The sequence below is a fragment of the Coturnix japonica genome, chromosome 4, assembly GCF_001577835.2.
Source record: "Coturnix japonica isolate 7356 chromosome 4, Coturnix japonica 2.1, whole genome shotgun sequence".
Lineage (NCBI taxonomy): Eukaryota > Metazoa > Chordata > Aves > Galliformes > Phasianidae > Coturnix > Coturnix japonica.
In genome coordinates, this window is record NC_029519.1 from 54,785,267 (window position 1) to 54,806,743 (window position 21,477).

At 40.6% G+C, this 21,477-nt stretch overlaps 1 protein-coding gene across 5 annotated transcripts in view; it reads right to left on the minus strand.

Moving 5' to 3' along the window:
• MANBA (mannosidase beta) overlaps positions 1-21,045 on the minus strand; it is a 50,379-nt gene extending 29,334 nt beyond the window's left edge. For 3 of the 5 annotated variants that reach the window (XR_004307056.1, XR_004307055.1, XR_001555116.2), the window contains exons 1-7: positions 20,672-20,923; positions 14,167-14,261; positions 13,570-13,675; positions 11,716-11,886; positions 8,043-8,166; positions 5,474-5,649; positions 2,443-2,553 (exon numbers count right to left, since the gene is read on the minus strand). Coding sequence is in view for 2 of the 5 variants with exons in the window: in XM_015862094.2 (XP_015717580.1) it covers positions 2,443-2,553; positions 5,474-5,649; positions 8,043-8,166; positions 11,716-11,886; positions 13,570-13,675; positions 14,167-14,261; positions 20,672-20,851 (963 nt within the window). In the remaining 3 variants the exon portion in view is untranslated. Of the gene's footprint in view, positions 1-2,442; positions 2,554-5,473; positions 5,650-8,042; positions 8,167-11,715; positions 11,887-13,569; positions 13,676-14,166; positions 14,262-20,374; positions 20,573-20,671 lie in introns of those variants that run through there. The other 2 variants (XM_015862094.2, XM_015862096.2) reach the window with 2 other exon arrangements.
• Positions 21,046-21,477: the final 432 nt, after the last annotated feature.

Here is a 21,477-nt window from a genome sequence, read left to right on the forward strand (position 1 = left end):
ATTTAGCACTAAAAAAAGCAACATGGACAAAGATGTCCAGAGCTGAAATAAGATCACAGAATGCCCTAGTGATCTAACTAACTAGCATGCAGCATGAAACGTGTGTGTCAGATGGAGAAGTTTTGGAAGTCATGTTAAAAGGCCTGGGGGAGAACAGGGTGTAGAGGAAAGGAAGGACCAGTGGTTGGAGGAGAAGATCCAAATACTAGAATAGTATTGTGAAAAAATAAAATGTATTGTTGAAGAAATAAGCATACAGAAAGATGGGGAAACTGATTCCAAAATCAAATAAATGCCTCAAAAGACGGTGAAAGAGATACTAAGTCACTTTTCTTCTTGCCGTGCCTACATCAGGGAATTTATCAATAGCAAATGAAACTCGACCTCTCAAGAAAATCCATGTCATTCTAGGGTAATTTCTGCCTATGACTTTGCTTTATATTATCCTGAGAAACAAGCTCCAACACAGAGTATTTAAACAGAAAACCAAAACCTAAACAGAAACCCACCTCATCCTGGATGTTGGCTCTATTCTATTTTGTTTTTTTTCTGCTCTCAATGGCAGCATATGGATACTTCCTCAAGTCAAAGAGGCTCCCAGCAGAACGGGCTAGAGCTCCAAAGCTCTCTGCAAGCACAAACTGGGAGGCTACCCAGAGGATTTCCCAAAGGATTAGCTAATGATTTGGAGACTACTCTAGTATGTATTAAAAAAAAAACAGAGAGGAACCCCTGCTAAAGACAGCTGGATCTGACATAAGATTCAAAGGTATGGAGATACTCTGAACTCATGCAGAGACATAGTGTTTGAAAAATGTTTCACATCTATTAGTTGCTTTTGTGTTTGTTAATATATATATATATATATATATATATATATATATACACACATACACACACACACACACACAGCTCACCAGAACACACCACTGGGTTCACAGCAAAATCCTTGTGGGAACTCTCAGAAATGCTTGTTGCTGAGCTACCCAGAGTTCTTAGTAAGCCATACAAGCATTGCTATTCAGTTCTGCTGACACGAGGGCAAATTGTGCTGCATATGGAGCCTTCATCCACGTGTACAGCTGAGGGCAGGGACGTGTCAAAATCCAAGACAGAGACTCAGAGAATGCATGAAGGACAACAACACTTTGCACTATGAATCTATAAAGTCTTCATACGTGGTTAATTTATAACATCAGCAATGTGGTGCATTTGCTCTTTTCTGACTTTCCTTTTGAGGGGAAAAAAAATTAAAAAAAAAGGCTTCCAAGTGTCTTCTGTAGACCATGAAACCCCTGTGACTGTATGCCACAGGGCTCTATGAAATATCCTGATGGAATTACCCAAACTGAAACAATTAATTTCCCTGTGAGGAAACATGTACAGCTTTTACACAGTAATAATGCGTTTGTTTTTAAATACAGGCTTTTAGACCTATTTCCTACTTATTTTCCCAAGCACAATATACACTGTGGTTATTTAGTATGGTTTTTCTCAATTTTTTTTCAAGATTTATCACCAATAATAGCAAAGAACTATTCCTAGGACTTCACAATCAAACTTGCTACTAGCCCTATAAAGACTGCAACTCCAGAAGCTCCTGCTTTTCATAAGGTTTCCTATGTGAACAAACATTACAGCAAATAACAGTTCTGGATGCCTGGTGACCAGATTCGATTTTAGTGAAGCAATATACCTCAGAATCACCTCATGCATGTGCTTATGTGCTGTTTCCACATTTTTGTTTTTCTAAAGGATAGTGGGAAATTACCTCTTTTGGGCTTATTAGTAACGACAATCAGATAATTATACAGCCAGTACATTGCAGAAACCCTTAAGCAAATATCTTACATCTGAATATTACTTTTGTGGTCAGCTTTAAGATGTTACCTCTTCTAGAACCTGAAGCACTTCTATCACATTCTAACAAATGAAAGTATGTTAGCATTTTAAGAACACACTAATCCCACAATAAAGATAATAATAAGCAAGAAAAAATCCTGTAATAAATAAACCTTCCCCAACATTTTGTTTATAGAAATGTAAATAGACTTTTTAGCACACGATACAAAAACATCACAACTGATCAAATTTAAAAGGTAGAATAGGAAAATATCACAGAATCGTAGGGGTTGGAAGGGACCTCCAGAGGTCATCAAGTCCAACCCCCGTGCCAAAGCAGGTTAAATATCTTTTCCTTTCTGGTTTTTCCAACTAGCTGTGAGCCATCTTCCAGTCTTGAATAAAAGACATTTATGAAGGCTAAAGCTACCACAAAACAGGCAAACGTACATTGTAACATTAAAAGACTCTTGTTTCTCATCAGTGCTTTCATACACATACTATAATCCAGCAAAACACCTCAGAGTTTTTGATACATTATATGTAGAACAGACGTTCTAACAGTGTAATGTCAGTTATAAAGCAAACTGAAGGTCTCACCTTTGAAATTTTCTCAATCTGGTATCCTCCTTCCATGATGAAAGTCGTTGTCACATTGTATCCAATTTGTTTTCCGTGTCCATTTGGCCACCAAGCTTCTACTGTAGAGTTCTTGAACGTGCAAGAGAAAAAAACCAGAATATGAATATCAGCTATGAATAAAGACATAACATGCACCTGAGGGCTCAGCTGCCTTTATGAGACCAGATGAGTATATGTGCCTCAGCTGAGCCAAGGTAAGTGGGATTCCTCCAGCTGGAGCACAGAAGTAAAAAGTCTTCAAAGTGTGATCTCTTTCATTTGTGTCTCAGCTACTACTTCACTTTGAGTCCACAGCTGGCCATCAGCATGTATATGCATGCATGTTTGTGTCTAGACAGGGAGTTAGGCTGATAGAACATTCCTCCAAAATTCAGATCTCTAGTCTCAGGAGCAGACACTGCTCATTAGCCTCTGTCATACCCCTCATCAGACTGACACCTAATAGTTTACCTATCATACACATAATCAGATTTACAGAGGTGACGTTTTTCAGTTGTGACCTTGATAGCGCGTGGGCAGGCTGTTTCAAGTGAGGGGTTTCATTCACTCATTTCACTGCTTTCTGCTTTTTTTTCTGTGCTTCCTAATAATTTCAATAGTACTCCAAGATTTTCACGAACAGAAAAGAACTGCCTTTAAGATTTAATTTTCTCATTTTTCTAGCCACAGAGAGTAATATTTACATAAATATTTTCCTACACTTACATGCCTTTTCATTTCAGTAGCCTACTTCTGCTGCTCAGTCCTATTGCCAATATTTGCCAGCAAATGTTTCCACAACACGAAAATTGTGGCAAGAAAGCAATAACGCAAGCAATCAAACAATGCAGGGATCAGCACTGAACAGAGCCATGAAAGGAGTGCCTCAATCTTTCCATACAAAAGGAGACCAGAGAGCAGCCCAACAATATGTTTTGCTGTAGCAACACTTGGACGTAGTAATTAATGTATTTAGAAATATTTGAGCTTCCCTGGTCTGGAGTTATCATAACTGCGTGTGCTGAAGAACTAATCTCTGAACGGCATGGATACAGATGGCAGCACAAAATCATTGTGTGCCCCAACAGTAAGGGAGCATTTGCAGCTGGAGTGTTTCATTGGCCACTAATGATGTCATCCCCACATTCACCATTAGCTGATAAGCAAAATGCTGTCATGCTAGCAACACAGCACTTTGTGTGCTGATTTCTGGATAAGCATCTCAGCTTATATGTACCGCTCAAGCATCTACTGACTTTGCAACATAATCTGCAATAAACTCTCAACTAGAAATGAATTTCTGGTGAGCTCTCACTATTCAACATGCACCTCACAAGGCTGTTGTATAGAGCAAGTGCTCCTTTATGCTCGTCAATATGTTAGAACACACTGCAGGGTTTCTTGCAAAATCAGCTGCTATGAGTTCATACAGCAAAGCCCTCTGTGTACCAAGAATAATAACACACTGTTGCCTCTGCTCTGAAGGAAGTACTTCCTCACGAGCTCACAGTTACACCCCACTAACAGATTTCTTCTGAAGTTGGGGGTGGGGTGATTAAATAAATCATTTTTGAAGCTTCACATTGTTGTACCTGCTCAATGCAAACCCTGGAAAGGTTAAGGAGAGACTAATGACTGCTTAAAATTAATCTATGTACTTGAAATTAGTCACACAACTTGCCTTTCTGATGACAAAAGTAACAAAAAGCATATGTTTACTGTTTCTGCTTTCACGTCAAAATAAAGAAAAGCACGTTATCAGGCAAATTGCTGAACACGCATACTGAAGCACAAATGTCCTGCTCATCCTTAACATGCTTTTTCTCCACTGAAACAACTGACAAATAACTTAGGAACATGCACAAAACATATTCCAGCTGGGGAAACAAATGCAGTTACACAGCAAAAGAGAAAAATGTTGGTAAAGGCCAGTATAACACCCAAAGGTTATCACAGACATTAGGATGTTACTAACTGCCAGGGCCATCTGAAGCCCCATCCTGCTTGCCCACAAACTTGGCTGTGCCCTATGGCAGCAAAGCAGACAACAGCTCTCACTTGTCTCCAAGGGACAGCACAGTCAAAGGCAGGTGGTACTGTGCCTGTCAGGCTCCCAACCTGCCTGCTGCCCTGAGCCTGCCACAGTCAGCTTGACCAGGCCCCCCTGCTGTCCAAGCAGGAAGCCAAGATCAACTTCATACTTCTTTTTACCATGCCAGGCTCATTGCCTACTTCGAAACACCTATTTTTCAGCAGGAACAGGTAACACTGATTTTCTTCACCAGCGTTCAAGCCTAGACATCTCTTCTTATTTACATCCACTGACAAAACTTGGTGCAGTTTCTAAAAACCACAAGAACTCAAGAAAGGAAATAATGCTGGTGATCTAAGCCTGCCACTAGATTGTTTCCCAGCGCTCTCTGAAGGTGAACCCATTCTTTCATCTTCTGTCTCTGGGGTGTATAACAAACAGATGAGTTCTCTCCTCATTAGAGCTTACTTTAACCTCCAAAATTCCTCCTAGGCCTTGCCTACCCAGAGGACTAAAAGCCAATATAAGGAATTACTACACAAAACTTTCACCAACACTACTGTCAGTCAAGTTCTTCACATGGTTCTCTTGCTTTTATTTAAATGAAAGGCTATTTACTGAGAGGTTTGAGGAATTTTTCCTCCCTTTCCTTTGTGTTATATTCCAGTCCCAATGAACCAGATAAACAATGGCATGAAAGACAAGATACCTACAGCCAGAAGAGTGAAATATGGTATACACCATCTCTTTTGACATTGTGCTACACAGATTTGAAAAAAGAAAAGAAACAAAACCAACAACAACTTTTAGCTAGGGAAAGAACTTTTTCATATCCTGCAGGGGCTACAGAACTTGTCAAAGTCAGGAGCAAAGAAAGAAGAGGGAGAAACCGACATGGAAGCAGAAAGACCCATTGAAAACCAAGTGAAGCAGTACAGTTTGCATTGGGCTAGAGCTCCCATGCACACAGCTCCTTACCTTGCTGATGTTTACAAGCAGCACAATACTGCCTTCACCAGGTTGCAGCTTCACACTGTATGTCTGCTGTGTTTGCAGCTTGGGAATGTTCACAGTTGCAAGACCTGCAATTGGCTTGGTGTCGGCTACATTAAAGATGGACTCAATTTCAAGACTCCACTGCTGAGCTCTCCTCTCTTAGTAAAGGCAAAGAAGAAATGGGAATACAGGAATTGAGTTTATGTACCTATTAGTTAACATGATCTCTCATCAAAGAAACAATTTAAATAGCTTGGATTAAATTTAACAATTTCAGGCTGTGTTTGAACCAGACCTATGAGGTTAATCTTACTTAGTGCATTTGATATCAGATTAGATTTTCTGACTTTGAATAGAACTACGTAATGTGATTTATATTTCATAACGCATTTCATCCCAAAGCTATCCAGGGCTTTTTCAGAATTTTGTACAGAAGTCAGAGAATATTACACCAACCACTTTATCATTGGGAAAATGTTTATTTTTTCTACCAACTCCCACAGACATTATATTTTCTTTTAGTCAGCATTCATATGAGCATGGTACTCTTTGGGAAAGACTGTAATCACAAGGGAGTACAATCACTTTTGTCTGTGAAACAAAACCAGTATTAACAGAAAATGAGCCCAATTCATCCCAGAGTCACTAAACAAAACAAATGGAGTTATGCTGAGAACAAATTGGGCCCATTGTGTCTAGACTTGACAGGTTCTATCATTACACCCCTTCTGCTCTTAAAGTATGGTGGAGGAAATAAATCAATGACTTGCCCAAGACCTCTCCCCACTGCTACCTGAGGGAGCCATCTCCATTACAGAACAACTTATCAAACAAGGCAAGCCAGGGTCAAGGTTACTCAAGTCTAATGTTTGAATCTCTTGCTTATCTCAGCAATTATATTATCTATGTACAGCTACATCCTGGCTACTCCTATGTTCAAACATAACAGATGAATGTCTATAAAGCAGAAATCAAGGAAAACTAAAACTGAGACACATTTTGTATACATATGCTGCTCATCACCTACTTACTCTTTTCACATATGTATTCTATCTCTCCTTCCAGGAAAACAAGAGAGCTCCCTCCAAAACCAAACAATTACATTCAGCCTTTCTGTGACTTTCACTTCATTTTTTAGAACTATGAGCAGTAAATGGGTTTACATTGCACTCAGCATTACGCAGGGAAGATGAGTTTTCAGAAATGTTGAAGGATTTAAAAGATAAACCCAAACAATCAGAAGGGTCAGTAGCTATAGAGCATTTGCCCTTCCATCCAAGAGAATAAAGAAATTCCAGCCTACCCATTTACTGCCTGAAATTCGGAATCTAGGCACAGAAATAAAGAACAATGAATCTTAATCTTTTACAGACTCAGTGGTCAAAAGGCAAGGACACCAGATCTGTTGAGCAATGTAAGCACATAGCCAGTTTAAATTCAAGTTGTTCATTTATTCTTTATTTTTCAAATGTTATTATGTATGAATACTAACACGCTGTGGCTCTCGTTCCAAATTACTCCCTGTTGAATGAAAGAGGTTTGCTCTCCCTATGCTATTCAGAGATTAACACTGCCTACCAGAAGGTGGAGTTGTGGGAATGTGGGAGGGACCAGGAAAGATTTTTACTGTAACTAAGTTCTAGAGAGCACAGAGTCTGTGCTGGGGCTTTCCATGGAAATTCCAGTCACGTTAATTCTAAGATCTGCAGCTATTTCAGGAAGCTTTACAAGCATTCAGGGAGTGACGTCTTCCTCTTTTATTCCTACACAAAAACCCTGTTCCCAAGGGCTGAAATTCAACCCAGTGCAGAGGACTCATGAAATAGCATTTACTCCACTGAAGACCGGGCTCAACAGGCAGTGAAAACTTGCAGGTGGTCTACAATGGGCTACGTTACCTTTTACAGAAAGTTTTGACAGAAAATTAACTACTTTGTTCAGCTGCAACAATCTTCAAGACAAAGGAGCATGTCCAGGGAAGAAACTGGTTGGGCAAGTTAGATAGCAGGAATGCAGAAGGCTGTCCTCTCAAATTGCAGCCTTAACAAATTACCAAGGCATAACAACGCTGCTCTTCTGTCTCAAGCTTCACATTGTGTCCTGAAAATTCAGTGTTCCTGAAACTCTGCTTGCTTTGCATTTGCCTTCCCAAAACTGAACTAAATTCCCATAACAGCTTTGTCTTCGTTTAAAATGGAGGCGTGACAGAAGTGAGACTCATATACTGGGAGTCCCAGTAAAAATACATGCCAACAAAAAAGAACTTTTCTGAAACAGGTGAACAGGGGCTAACCTCAGTTAGTTACACTATATAGTATTTCTCAAGTCATTCTGTGATCTTCAAGCATAAAAAGACTCTGAATTCTAACATTTTAACCACTATTGTTTATACTAAGTACTGGTTCAAGACCTAAGAGTGTGTGCTGTGGTAAGCACTACGAAGTGACAAACCATAGAACCTTTTTCTAAATGGACAGTTACTTTAGTTTAACAATAAAATGGTTTGTATTCCAGAGGTGAAAAAATAATATAAGGTAGTAATGTGACTTACCAAAGAAAGGAGTTAAAGAAAAGTAAATCAAGTGATAATGGTTATAGGCCTCAATCCTCACATCTTTCCAGATTCCTTGAGTGGGAAAAGAAGGGCCCCAGTCCCAACTAAACGAACACTGCTCCTGGGATACAAAATGATTACATTATAATTGCCTATTTTTCACACAGAAACCAATGCAGAAACAGAAATAAAAGGTATTTGCTATCTAGAAATAAAATTCTATCATGAAGTGAAAGAATTTTTCCAATTTCCTTCAATTCAGAATAACCTACAGTATCTTTCCTCTGACTCCCTGAACAGAAGTCTGTTGCTACTACCCATATTATATAAAAATGCCACCTGGTATTAAATTTCCACATATATTAAAATTTAGTATTTGTAAAAGAGTAAATCACTTATCCAAACATCTATAAATAAAATAAAATGTTAAGATAGAAAAAAAGGAAGCCATGAAGTTACTCTCAGTTCTACTCTGAATTACCTTCGTTTGTAAGGTCAGTATTTAATTTCATAACTAAACTAAAAGACAAATTAAACAGAAAATGAATCACTACCAAGAGAATCTCAGGAAAAGAATGATTAAACATTATGAGCATATCTAAAATATTTTAACCTCTAACTTTTCATGCTAACACCATAGATTAGTACAAGGCAAGAGATGTGCATGTCTGATGTAATTGTGCAGTTCAGTTCTGTTCACTGTTTCCCCCCTTTTTATGGTTCTTTCATACAAAAACAAAGGGAACAAAAATATGGTTGAGGAATACCTTAGTTTTGATTCTAAGAGAATAACCATCTAAACTATAGAATGCTTGTCAGGCACAGAAGTGCTGCTTTCCATTTAGCTGTTTTCAAATGCAGTGAGATCTCTACTTATCAGACCCCTTAAAGACACCTATTCTGCTGTCCTCCAAGCTTCACACAACCCCAGCCCTCAAAGCAAATACAATAGATCTCCTGAAAGTCTTGTAGAGTGACCCATAGTTCTAAATTTAGAGACTAATAACTTACAGCCAAGGCATGCTAATTTTGGCAAACCACATTGCACAAGTCTGGCCTATCCCCTGCATCGCTGCAATCAGTCTGCCTGCCTATCAAGTTGCAAAACAGCCTTCCAGGAAGCAAGCACTGCACCAGTTTCAAGTGTGAAAACAGGGACAATGCATTCTTAGAAAACAAATCAGATTGAAAGCAATTTTCCCTTTATAAAAGATAAGCAAATGAATTGCTGATGAACGATCAGGTTTCACTAATAATAATGCAGAGGCTATCAGAAATAATGTCCTAAGAATAATATGCTCACATCATAAAGCACGTTTACTAGAGAAAGACTTGTGTTTCACCACAAACTGCTGTTAAGATTTAGGTACATTTACTGCACTTAATGCTGAACTTCGATCGTGCATTCAGCTCTTTATTACTACAAGATGATAAGCAACCAGTTTCATTTAGCTATGTTCTAGTGTGTTTACTTTTAAATGTGACATCATTACTGTTTTTATCACATACTTGGAACTAAAAATGTTTCTGGAAATGTCTGGAGCATCTTCCAGGTACAGTCAAGCATCTCCTCTGAGAAAACAAATGCAGGTACTTTCGTACAAATTTTGAAGTATAGTTCAGTAAAGTACAAAATCATTCCTGGCCATTTTTGTTCTATAAATAAGACTACAGCTGCTCAAGTGCCTTCTTCCTTTCAAGCTCCTCCCTGAATTGATTTCTAAGAAACACAGCACAGACAGCATGGATCAACTTTCTAAGTGAATCAACTTTCTAAAATGCAATCAAAATAAAAGCAGCAACAAGTAGTGATACAGACAACATCTTAATACTGATGTATGTTCCAAAGAAAACATGAAATTCACCTTTCTATTACTAAATGTAAAGCAAATTACACCCATGTTTAGATTAACAGGATTCCCTTGCTTTTTGAGAGGCTTCTAAGAGAGAACTGTTAAAAAAGTTTAAAATTCCTTAAAAAGGAAGGCATTTAAGAGGAGACAAATATGCAATAAATAAATAAAAGCAATTCCAAAGGGCTCCTCCAAAAGTAATGCCTCTTATGTTATGACATTTGCCCTTGATGTCAGGAGGGGATGTTGGTGGTATGGTAGTAGTGGTTGAACCTTTCCATTGATATTCTGTTACATTTTGTTGCTGTCTGACAGATGGCAGCTGAGGGGTAGTCTGACAACATGGCATTTGACATGGAGGTGCATATGAAGCAAAAATATGCAACTGAATTCCTCCACGACAAAAAAAAATGGTACCCACTGACATTCACGAGGAGATGCCAAGGAAGCTGGGGGTGTTTAGTCTGGGGAAAAGGAGGCTGAGGCCCTCTTCCAGTACCTGAAAGGTGCTTACAGTGAGAGTGGGGCAAGTCTCTTCTCACTGGTGACAAGTGACAGGATGAGGGGAAATGGCCTCAAGTTGTGGCAGGGCAAGTTTAGGTTGGATATTAGGAAACACTTCTTTACAGAAAGGGTAGTTAAACACTGGAATAGGCTCCCCAGGGAGGTGGTTGAATCGCAATCCCTGGATGTGTTTAAGGGCCATTTGGATGTAGTGCTCAGGGATATGACTTAACAGAGGGTTTTTAGAGTTAGGGTACTATGGTTAGGCTACAGTTGGACTTGATGATCTTTAAGGTCTTTTCCAACCTGGGTAATTCTATGATTCTATGATTCACTGATATTTACTGAACATTTATGGAGACCAACCAGTGGATGTGAGCATAGTGAGGCAGTGGATAATGCCTTTCAGTAAAGTGAAGTGAAAGACAAGCTACGGTCTAGATGGTCATGCAGATTCTTATGGGCATGGCATGCAGGCTTTTGATCATCGCTGGCAAAAATGCATAGCTTATGGTGGTTGAAAAAGAGTATTTGTAGCTGAGAGTTTGCTCTATTGAATAGCTATTTTTGCGCTCTTTGTATTTGTTGTAGTTTCCACTGAAATAAATAGGTGGCATTATTTTTGGAGTGACCTATTTAAGTTCACCTAGCCACCATCTCTCCCTGGCTTCTGCAAAGCTGTCACAAATAAATGAGATGCTACACAAATTATAGTTTACTCAGGGAATAGCAATGAAGTCAGAGTTTCTGAGTTTCATTCTTTGTATATTATTGTTAGTTTCACTGAATACCTACCTAAAAGTCACACGGTAATAAGATGCAGACAGGTCCTCTGTTAGATAATACTTATCAGGACAGAGCTGCCCAGTGTAAATAGTACAGAACATGAGCAAACAGCAAACACTCATAAAGCTGCTTGGCTGCAATTTTTACAGCCTTGGCCATATAAACTGCTGTTTGTAACAGGGAATAGTGTCAGTATACCTTGCTAAACCCACCCAGTGGATCGAAATGTAACGATTGTACATTTTTCAGTGCTACTCACTCTCTCAGCAGCCAGCTTCCTTTCTGACTCCTTGATTAAAAAAAAGCCTTTTAAAAATTGTTACCAAATAGGTGTTGTTAGCCTGGCCTTCATACATCTCCTGTATTACCTACATGCTTGGTTACAGGTTTCTTGGGGATGCAGCAGAAAGGAATCACAATGAGAAATACATCCTACTAATAAAATGACATTGAAAGATTGTAAAAACAGCACATAGCTCATTCCTCTCCTTATGCCTGAAGCCAAAGACAGACAGTTCTTTACCTACCTTTCTGATGAAATTAGCATGGCACTCGCCTTTCTGCACAGGTGGAGGGCACGCTGGGGGGACGCTGTATGCTTTGTGACATCTGCTCTGCTCTGCAGCGTATGAAATGGCTGACATGAAATGGACTTGAATAAAATTGACCTCCTTGATCATGCTGGTAATATCAAAGCTCTAGGTTAAGAGAACAAAGCAAAATCATTATAGTGCTGACATTATTTATGAGACTCATAATCACTGTCACAATGTGGTTTTAATACTATACATTTATTATTCAAAACCATTTGAACTACAGCTTCAACAGGCTTTAGTTTTGATGAAAAGAAAGGTTATTCTTTATTGAAAAAACAAAATGTATAGTAGAATTCTAGATATATCTTTCTGGACAAGCCACTTTGCCCATGCTGAGTCCTCACTACAGGCTGCAGCAGTATGGTTGCATACTGAACTGCTTGAAGAATCTTTCCCCTCCTGCCTCACTCAGAACTCATCTACATTTTTTCAGAAAGGCACTTCGTTCCAAATCAGAAAGCTGCTCTATACAGGATTCCCTTCTCACACTGTGCTGCCAGATACTTTATCACAAACCAGAGAGATGATTTTTGCATGAATGCTGCAAACATCTATTACATACCGCCTTCCCTCCCATCCATAAAACTTACAGACACTCATCCCACGTTAGCACCTCACAATGAATCTGGGAGCTGGATAGAAGGGCAAACATTCAGTTTCATACTTGTTCTGTGCACTCAAGACAATATGCTTCTAACAACTAACCCTCATTTCTTCTAAATATTGTTTGTGTCAAACCAAATCCTAGTTGTTTCTTCCTTCACTTGTGAACAGCCCAGCTAGCATTGCTCACTTCACTTACATAGCATACAGCACTATACCCACACAGAGCCTTCACAGAGACCTTCCTGCAGACACAGTTATCATGTGCAACAAGGTGAACAAAGCAGAAATCTGGGTCACAGCCATCCTAGACTCAATCTGATACAGTTAATTCTGGCTATTACACTGAAGGCCTTTTCATGAACTGTAACAATCTGATACAGAATGAAGTTGCAGAAATAAGAGCAAACTAATATCATATCCCAATTCTACAGAGCCTGTTACTGGTAGTTCTTTAAATACTCTCCAAATATTACACGATTTCTTCAGAATCCTATGAAAACTCTCATTTCACAGATGGCAACACCAAGTCACAGAAAAGCTGAGTGATTTGTCCCAGGTCACACAGACTCAGGTGGCAGAATCTAGCTCTCATGTCTCAGTTCAGTACCCGCAATAAAACCTGCCAGAATGGTAAATGCAGACATATGAAGACACCAGATTTCCATTTTAAGTAAATGACTCCACTAACAATTATTTATCTATCTATCTATTTTTTTATTTAATTAATTCCTTCAAGAGAAAGACTCTATATAATGGAAAGTAATGGAAACACAAGTTTCGTACCACGTGTATTTTTATTTCAGTATTCAAACGTGATCCATTCTAATAGCAATTAGTAAGCAGATTTACAGCTAATAAAACAGATTTAAGCTTAATTTTCTCAGAGCTGTAACAGAATCCAAGAAACAAGATTTGCATTATTAGCTACACTGATCCTCTTGTGTGGCTCCACTTGTTTTGAACAAGACATAGTTGCCTCTAGATCTGATCATGCTGCTACTGCAAAGGCAAGCACGCTTCTCTTTCCAAGTTATCTGATTATATGTGTTGCCCTCAGGTCAACACTATATGGCTCCAAGCACCTATTTTCATGCATACTTAAAAGCATTGAAGGTGTTTCAGCGCACAACGACCATAAATGAAAAATGAGGCCCTTTCAGAACTAAACACATTACTTACGTATCTGTTGAACATGTTGTTTGTTCTCCCAAGAGTGACATTGTTGAGCAGGATGTGGGCTACTGTATCTACTCCCTCAAAAACCAAATTCACTTTCTGCCATTTTCTACAGAAGTCAACATACACATAGAACACTGTTAGAATGCCTACAGTTAACAACAGTCAGAAAAAAAGATAATGTAAAAATGTAAGTTATTATTAGCAACAGCTTTACCGACAACATCCAAAAATGTTTGACTTAGTGTGGCTACATTATATCTGTAAATAATCAAACAAAGATGACAGCTGAAGTGGCTTGGAAGTCTGCAACCCTGCAAGTTCACATAGACATGAAATACCAGATGGGCCAGCTTCCAATTAGCGTAAGAATTATTCTTCCACAATTGGCAGCTCATAAGTAATTTTTAACAATGAAGATAAAAATGGAAAAAAACAATCCCTGCAGCGTCCTTTTGCAACAGCCTTGTAGCTGTACATATTTCATAATTTGTTTCATTAGATACAAAAGTATTAAGCAGATTTTGAGCAGATGGATTAACCAGCAATTCTGCAGGAAAGATGTCACAAAACTATTTTAGGCACATCCTTATTGCATACCTGACATCAAAAGGAGTTTTGAATGTCCTGCTGTAAGTCCAGTTATCCAGTGAGATCCACCTGTACATCACATCATTAAATCTATTGTATGGATCCTAGAAACAGATCAACAAAAAGAAAAGTACAAGATTTATTTAGTGAAAGCTTTACTACATGAAATGCATCATACCATCTATTAGAAGAGTACCTCTTAGGCAGTCTGCAAATGCAAAATCCACCTATTTTACCAAGTCAGCTTGTGACTTAATGAGAGGAAAAGACACGTAGTTATCCCTATGATAACATAAAAAAAAAAATAAGACTAATAGGATTTTAAGGTAGTAAGGAAACAGCACCTTAGGCATCTAGAGACAGCTGTGAACAAATCTCTACAGTTTAAAATAATAGTGAATACTATTGCTGTTTTGTGTCAACGACCAGTCTGAAGTCTAAATTAAATTGTTCTGTTAGAAAGGAGGGAGAAAAGGAATAAATAAATAAATAGGGGGAAAAAAAGAAAAAAAAGAAAAAGAAAAAGAAAAAAAACACACATACAGGAAAAACAGAGTTGGGTTTGATGTATAAAATTCAATTGCTACTTTTTCTTTTTAGAATAATGCTGCATATATACCATAGGTGTACTTTACCCTTCAGTCACACTCAGTAGGAATAAAGGCACAGCTGGTGTAAGCTATGTGCTTGCCCTCTTTGGCTTCATGCTGCGTTATTACCTTGTGGTGGGTCACAGCGTTCCTCACCTAAGCTGAAGGAATCAATTACACAGAGCTGACAACCCACACCTCGCACCTCATACAGAGCAGCAGAAAGGCAATGTGTTACATCCACGTCAGGCTGCTCTCAGCACAGGTATCTACGTCACTGACAGCTCAGCTCAATCCTCTTCTGCAGCCACACAACCCAACTGCTTTTCCAAAACAGCCACCAACCTCCTCTGGATTCCATGATTGAAACCCAGCTATGAAAAGAGAACCTTCTGCATTTTAATCCTTCTGATAAATGTTGCTGTATATCCCACATACATTTTGTATTTTATAGGGTCGTGCTCTGTAATTCAGACACAAACCTATTTAAATAATGGAGAAAACTTAGGCATGTATGTGACTCTCCTCAGCAGCATAATCTCTTCTCCAGTCCCACAGCAATACAAACATCACTCCTTGAGCCCATACAGAGGAAAAGTGGTAGCTTTGCCTCCCTGCTGTGTCCCATCAACCAAATTTCTTACCACAAAGGGAAAAGGAGTCACAAAGGGAAGGTATTGTCACCTCAATAAAACTTCGACCTTTGTTCAGATAATACCTTGTATTCTCCAAAACCTACGTCATGATGAGCTTAGCAGAGTAAATAAGAATTTTAAGATATCCATACCATCATTTTGATATGTAAAATGTTTAGCAAATACATCTCGGGCTTTAATATTGGCTGCATGTTACAATGCAAAGTTCAGACTAATAAAAGAAACTCTGGTAAGGTTACTACATTCAGAGAACTAAAGGCAAGCTGCAAATGTAACAGACTATAAAAATAAATGTGCTGTCCTTAAAAAAACTGATTTTTAACATTTGTCTTGCTTTAACATTATATATACTTTATCTTGCGCTAAGTTTTGGAAAATGCAGGAGTTAAATTTCAATCACTGCCATTTGTATATGTGAAATATTTAACAAAAGACCCGAAGGACCTGACATCTGGAGAACAAAACTGTCTAACAGCTGAGAGAAACGTAGGGATGTTTCAATGGTGGCAGAAAAGACATCATCAGGTGGGCTCCTAGAGGAGTGTACAAACAGAGCTGATTGTTCAAATCCACTCCGAGTTCTACAGGTTCTTTTCTGGAAGGAGATTCTGTATCAGTCTGAAGTCTTCAGACTTCATGTGTTGACTGCCAAAATGAATGTCATACAAGTTTACCTAAAACTTACTGATACTGCTGCTTCAAATCTAGAAAAACAGCCAACATATCACACAGAAAAGCCACTTAATGCTAATACTAGCATTAGTCATTTTATAGTAAAACAAATGTTGCTTGTAGATTCAGCCATGTGGTGGTGTTCAAGTAGTGTTTTCCAGGCAATTCTAAAGCTTCAGAGAAAATGCATGACCACAACAAAGCCCTGTAAGAAAGTAAAATGAATTCTCCATTGACTCATGAGATTACTGACAGTTTTATTACTAAATGCAACAGGTTTCAAGTGCTGCAAGATGTATCTACAGAAGTCAGACTGTTGGGATTTATGTGAAATCCAACATTCAGTCAGCTCACAACAAAATTAAAGGTTTCTTTAAAAAAATGATTTAAAAAAACAACACAAATGTAAGACTTACTGGAAGAACCTGAAGGATGCTACAAAACAGACAGCACACGAATGTAACGTACGTCACATTCATTCATTAGCTCGACATGTTTTTGGAAGCACGCCATAATGGGGTGGAGTCAACTACAGCTATTTCTAGCACCATTGTAACGTGACAGCCTTTCATTTTCCTGCTCCCTGCAATTTTGGGGAAAAATCTGACCTACCCAAGCTCCCTGCCTGTTGCTCTCTGCTCCAAGTTTCAGTGCTGTAAGCAAGAAGCAAATGGCCTGCCAGGATGAAGCCCTGCTAAAAGGAGGCTGAGGGGAGACCTTATTGCTCTCTTCCAGTATCTGAAAGGTGCTTACAGTGAGAGCGGGGCAGGTCTCTTCTCACTGCTGACAGGTGACAAGATGAGGGGAAATGGACTCAAGTTGCGGCAAGGTAAGTTTAGGTTGGACGTTAGGAAACACTTCTTTACAGAAAGGGTAGTTAAGCACTGGAACAGGCTCCCCAGGGAGGTGGTTGAGTCATGGTCCCTGGATGTGTTTAGGAGCAGTTTGGATGTGGTGCTCAGAGATATGATTTAGCAGAGGGTTGTTAGAGTTAGGGTACTATGGTTAGGCTGTGGTTGGACTTGATGATCTTCGAGGTCTTTTCCAACCTGAGTGGTTCTATGATTCTGTGATTCTAAAGAGCATTAAACGGAAGCCTTCTCCAGTTTAGGTAGTGGGACATTAAAGGGATCAGCGGTACAAAACTGCCAAGCGTTTTGTGTCAGCTCCACCCTGCAATGATTTTAAGAGGATAGTTGAAAGCTACACTCATAGGAACTAAGCACCTCTCTTGTTTAGCAGGAGGTGGATAAGACATGAACACACGTTAAGTGAGGCTCAGAGCCCAAGCAAGCAGTGTCAGGCATGTAGTGGCCCCACAGACTCCAGGCTGCAGGGCCCTGTGCAGCCAGGGATTGAGGGGAGCACGGCAAAACACCTGAAAGCCATATCCATCAGCTGCATCCAGGCAGATCAGCTTGTAAGAAAGGGAAATGTAATAAAGAGAACAAAGCCCAGATTCTTCTCCTTTTGCCTGCTTTTGTTATCTAATTTGAAACCAACTTGCATGCTCCTCTGCTGACATTTTAGAATGTACGTCATTGAGAAAATCCAGCCGAAGTCACAGATTATCAAAATGAAACCTTCAAGAAATGCTTCACTATTTACTGTTTAATGTGTTGCTGTTGCCAACTTCAAAGTGAAACTGTTACAACGTTTACCTCTATCTGTGCACTCTTCCACATCTCAAGCTATAGAGATTGCGGCAAGCCCAGATCCACTTCTATACACTTTGAAGTGAAGAATGAAGAGATGAACGGATCAGATTCCTGGAATGTGGGTTTTGGAAACTCATTCAAAAGTGATCCATTTTCAATGCTTGCTCCACAAAAGCAGTTAACTAAATGTCATCTTGTGGTCATGGTGTTTTAGAGCTGAACACTGAGCCAAATATTGTGGCAGAGTACATCTGGAAGACTAATATTAGGATAATTAAAAAGATGCTAATACTCATTGCTTTATATTCACTGAATGCTCTGCTGTATTTAAAAGGCTGCTATAACTTTTATCTACTCCAACTTTATAACTGTCCAAAAGAAAACAGCTATTGAAACTTGACTGTCCTTTAATACTCACCCTAAGCTCCACCAAGGCTTTTGGATGCTTTCACATATGTTCACAAAGTCAACAGAACACAGATGTTTCAACAGAAAATGATCTATTTATATTAATGAACTACTTCATTAATGGTCGCCATTTAATTTGCAATGACTTTATTCAAGAGACTGTTACCCTTGTTTGTGTGCCTTTGTCCCATCCATGTTTTTTAAATGTTACACATAAACTGTAATAGTGCCTACTGATTTGTAATGAAATCTAATTATAAACCTAACAGCCAAACAAATATCCTGATGCCATCTCCTCTCCTTAGAGCTTTCACTGCAGTTAATTCAGCACTTGGAGTGTGCTGCTTGAATACAGGAGAAACAATACTTTAGTAGGAACGCAGGAGCATCTTCCCCATGAGCACGTTTCTAAGATGTATATTTGGTGCATTCAGGAAGATGGGTTCATCCGATGTATATTTTATAAGTCAAAGAGTAACAGCATTTCTAGAGGGAATTCTAAGAGGATCCAGAGAGAAAAGTAACAAGCCTTCAGTGTCAGAGAATTTCTACTATTCTAACATATACCCTGCATGGCAGATTAAAGTACATGAAAGCAGCTAGAGCAGGACTGCAAAAAACGCTTTGTATGAACCGCACAGCGACAAATAAGTTGCTTGCAGCCTATTCTTGTCATCTAAGCCACATTTGTAGGCTTAGAATTCAGCAGCTTATTCTTGCTGCTCCCCTTCCCCTCATTTTGGGGGTACTCACTCAGTTATGTTGCTGAACAGACCCTCTCAAGACTCACTGAATTCAGATTTCCAGCGTGAGTGCTAACCCATGAAAAATTCACAAGGATGAAGATGCAAGGACACGGAGCTATTTGCCATTTGCAAATCACACAGGAAAACAGCAAAAAGGTTTCGCTGGGTCCCTGAACATATGGGTCTTGCTATCCGGAGCAACTCAATTCCCACCAGCTCTGCTCTGTTTGCTGGTGCAGCTTTTCAGACTGATCTTCACTTTGATTACACACTGGTGAGCTATGTGGGCCCATTCCTCTCCTGGGCAGAATGCGCTTATTCTACTTGCCACAGCTTCCACAGTGGGTTCCCCAGCCAGGCATATCAGCACGTGCCCTAGGCAAGTTCATACTTGTACGTGCATAAACATGTTGTGAGTAGCAACAAGCAACAGTCACTGATTTAATGAGCCTGGTGCCCAGCCACCTATTAGCGAGACACATCCCACAGCTGACTGGGCCAGCAGGCTGACTAAGCTCATATCTGCATGCAGGCCTGGGATTCCACACAGGCACATGAAAGTTTGTGATCACAAACTCATTTCCAAATGCCATACTGCTGCTTAAAACAGCCAACATTACCAGTCAGCTCACAGCAATGCAGCTGAATTAGCAAACACATTTTCTAACTTTGTAAGAGTACTTAATGAGTAAGTAGATAAATGCCAGTCTTTCATTACAGCAGTAACTTGAGAGTTCAACTCAGTGCGTTGGTCACAGTTTCTCCTGAACGATTACTCATACTTATCAACACAGTGTCTCACAGCACAGCAAAACAGCTGAGACATTCAGTCTATTATAGGAACTTTGTATGGGAGAAGCTGGTACAACCCTCGTTGCCGATCCTATTGCTGTTCCTAGTACGTTTTCTAGCATAGCCAAATATTTCTCAGTTTTACAGATCTTGTTAACCTCACAATGTTCTGTCTCTTCAGTTTCACTCACATTCTACGTATTTCCTTTTAATAAGGCATCATAAGAGTGACCCAGCCTTGCTCAGTGCCACGTTCCTTGTGCTGAGTCACAAGCAAGTGATGCTGTAATCAGTATAAACTTTGCCTCCAATCTACGTCTGCAGTTTTGATCACTTGTCCCAGGAAACAGTCACTATGTTTTTGTACATCTGACAACTGAAAGAAGCAGTAAGAAGCAGATAAAGCCAAGCTTTGAGAAGTGTGATGGCAGGAATTTGGTGTTTCAGTGAGATCAACTTAGTCATGGTTTGGAATATGCTTTCCTAAGGCAGCATGGGAGCAAGCAATCTCAGCTGTTTTGATGTACTCTGCATGTGTTAAAAGAGACGTTTAAAGGACGGTAATGTCTGAGATCCCTGAACTTCTTGCATCAGCAAGCCCAATTTCAGCAGGGCAGGCTGAGGATTCCTTACTTCGTTTCCAAGTAACACGGCCATGAGCCATGACCTACACCCTGTGATGCTCACGTACCTACCCGGTGTCTGCAGCTGGGTTCCGTGTCAAACCTATTGAACCTCATGCACGTAAGGCACGAGTTTCCTTATGTGCATCCCATGTCCCGTTTCAAACTGCTCTGTGGCGGTGACCCTGTGGCTCTGTGCGCTGCACACACCGAGGCCTTGGCCACTAGGGGAGCACTGCTGTACAAGCAGGACCTGCAGCACCATATGCAGCTCCGAGGTTGGGTGGTGGGCGCCGTGTTCCACCACGGCCGGCACCCGCGCGGCGGGGCCACACCCCGCCGCCCTCTGCCCGCCGCCCGCGGCCGTACCTGGATGAGGCCCCGGCGGTGCAGGGCGGTATGCACGCAGCCCGGCACCTCCCCTCGGAGCGACAGCGAGCCGTTCCCGTTGCCCAGCCGCCAGACACCCCGCAGGCTGTGCACCTCGGGGCCGCCCGCGGCCACCCCCCCCGCCGCTACCAGCAGTAAGAGCACGGCGGCGCGGCCCATGGCCTCTGCGGGAGGCAAGAGCGCAACGCAACGCGCCGCCCGCCCCACGGCCCACGAGCGCTGAGGCGGCGCTGCGGGACGACAACGAACGTTGGGGGCGGGCGGGGCGGCCGCGCGCCTCCTGTACCCGACCGTTAATGGCGGCTCGGGGCCAACATGGCGGAGACAGCGAGGCGGGTGCGGGGCAGAGCGGCTTTAATCCCTCTTTGGGCTATGAAATGACAGAGGGATATAACATCAGAACGGACGCCGCCCTCCTAAAAGGGTACTCTGCTTCCACATAAAGCTTAGCACAGCTGCTGCAAGTTTCGATTGTAAGAGCTGGTTGTGGAGCAGAAGTGAGAAGTCCAAAGAAGCAACTCCAGTATCCTCTGCTAAACCTCGTGCAGGACTTTCTGCAGTACTTCACGAGCCGAGTCCCTTCGGTCACAGCTTAAAACAGGAATTAAAGGATGAGCAGAAGGAACTGAAAGCACACACTGCCACGGCTGCTTTCTGGGAACCAGCTCTGCTGCAGGGGGGCCTGATCAGCTTTTAATTAAGCCCCACAAACTTACTTACGTGAGTAAGCCCAACATAGGACACACACTCTGATTTGAAAAGTTTTTACTCAACTTATCAGCCTC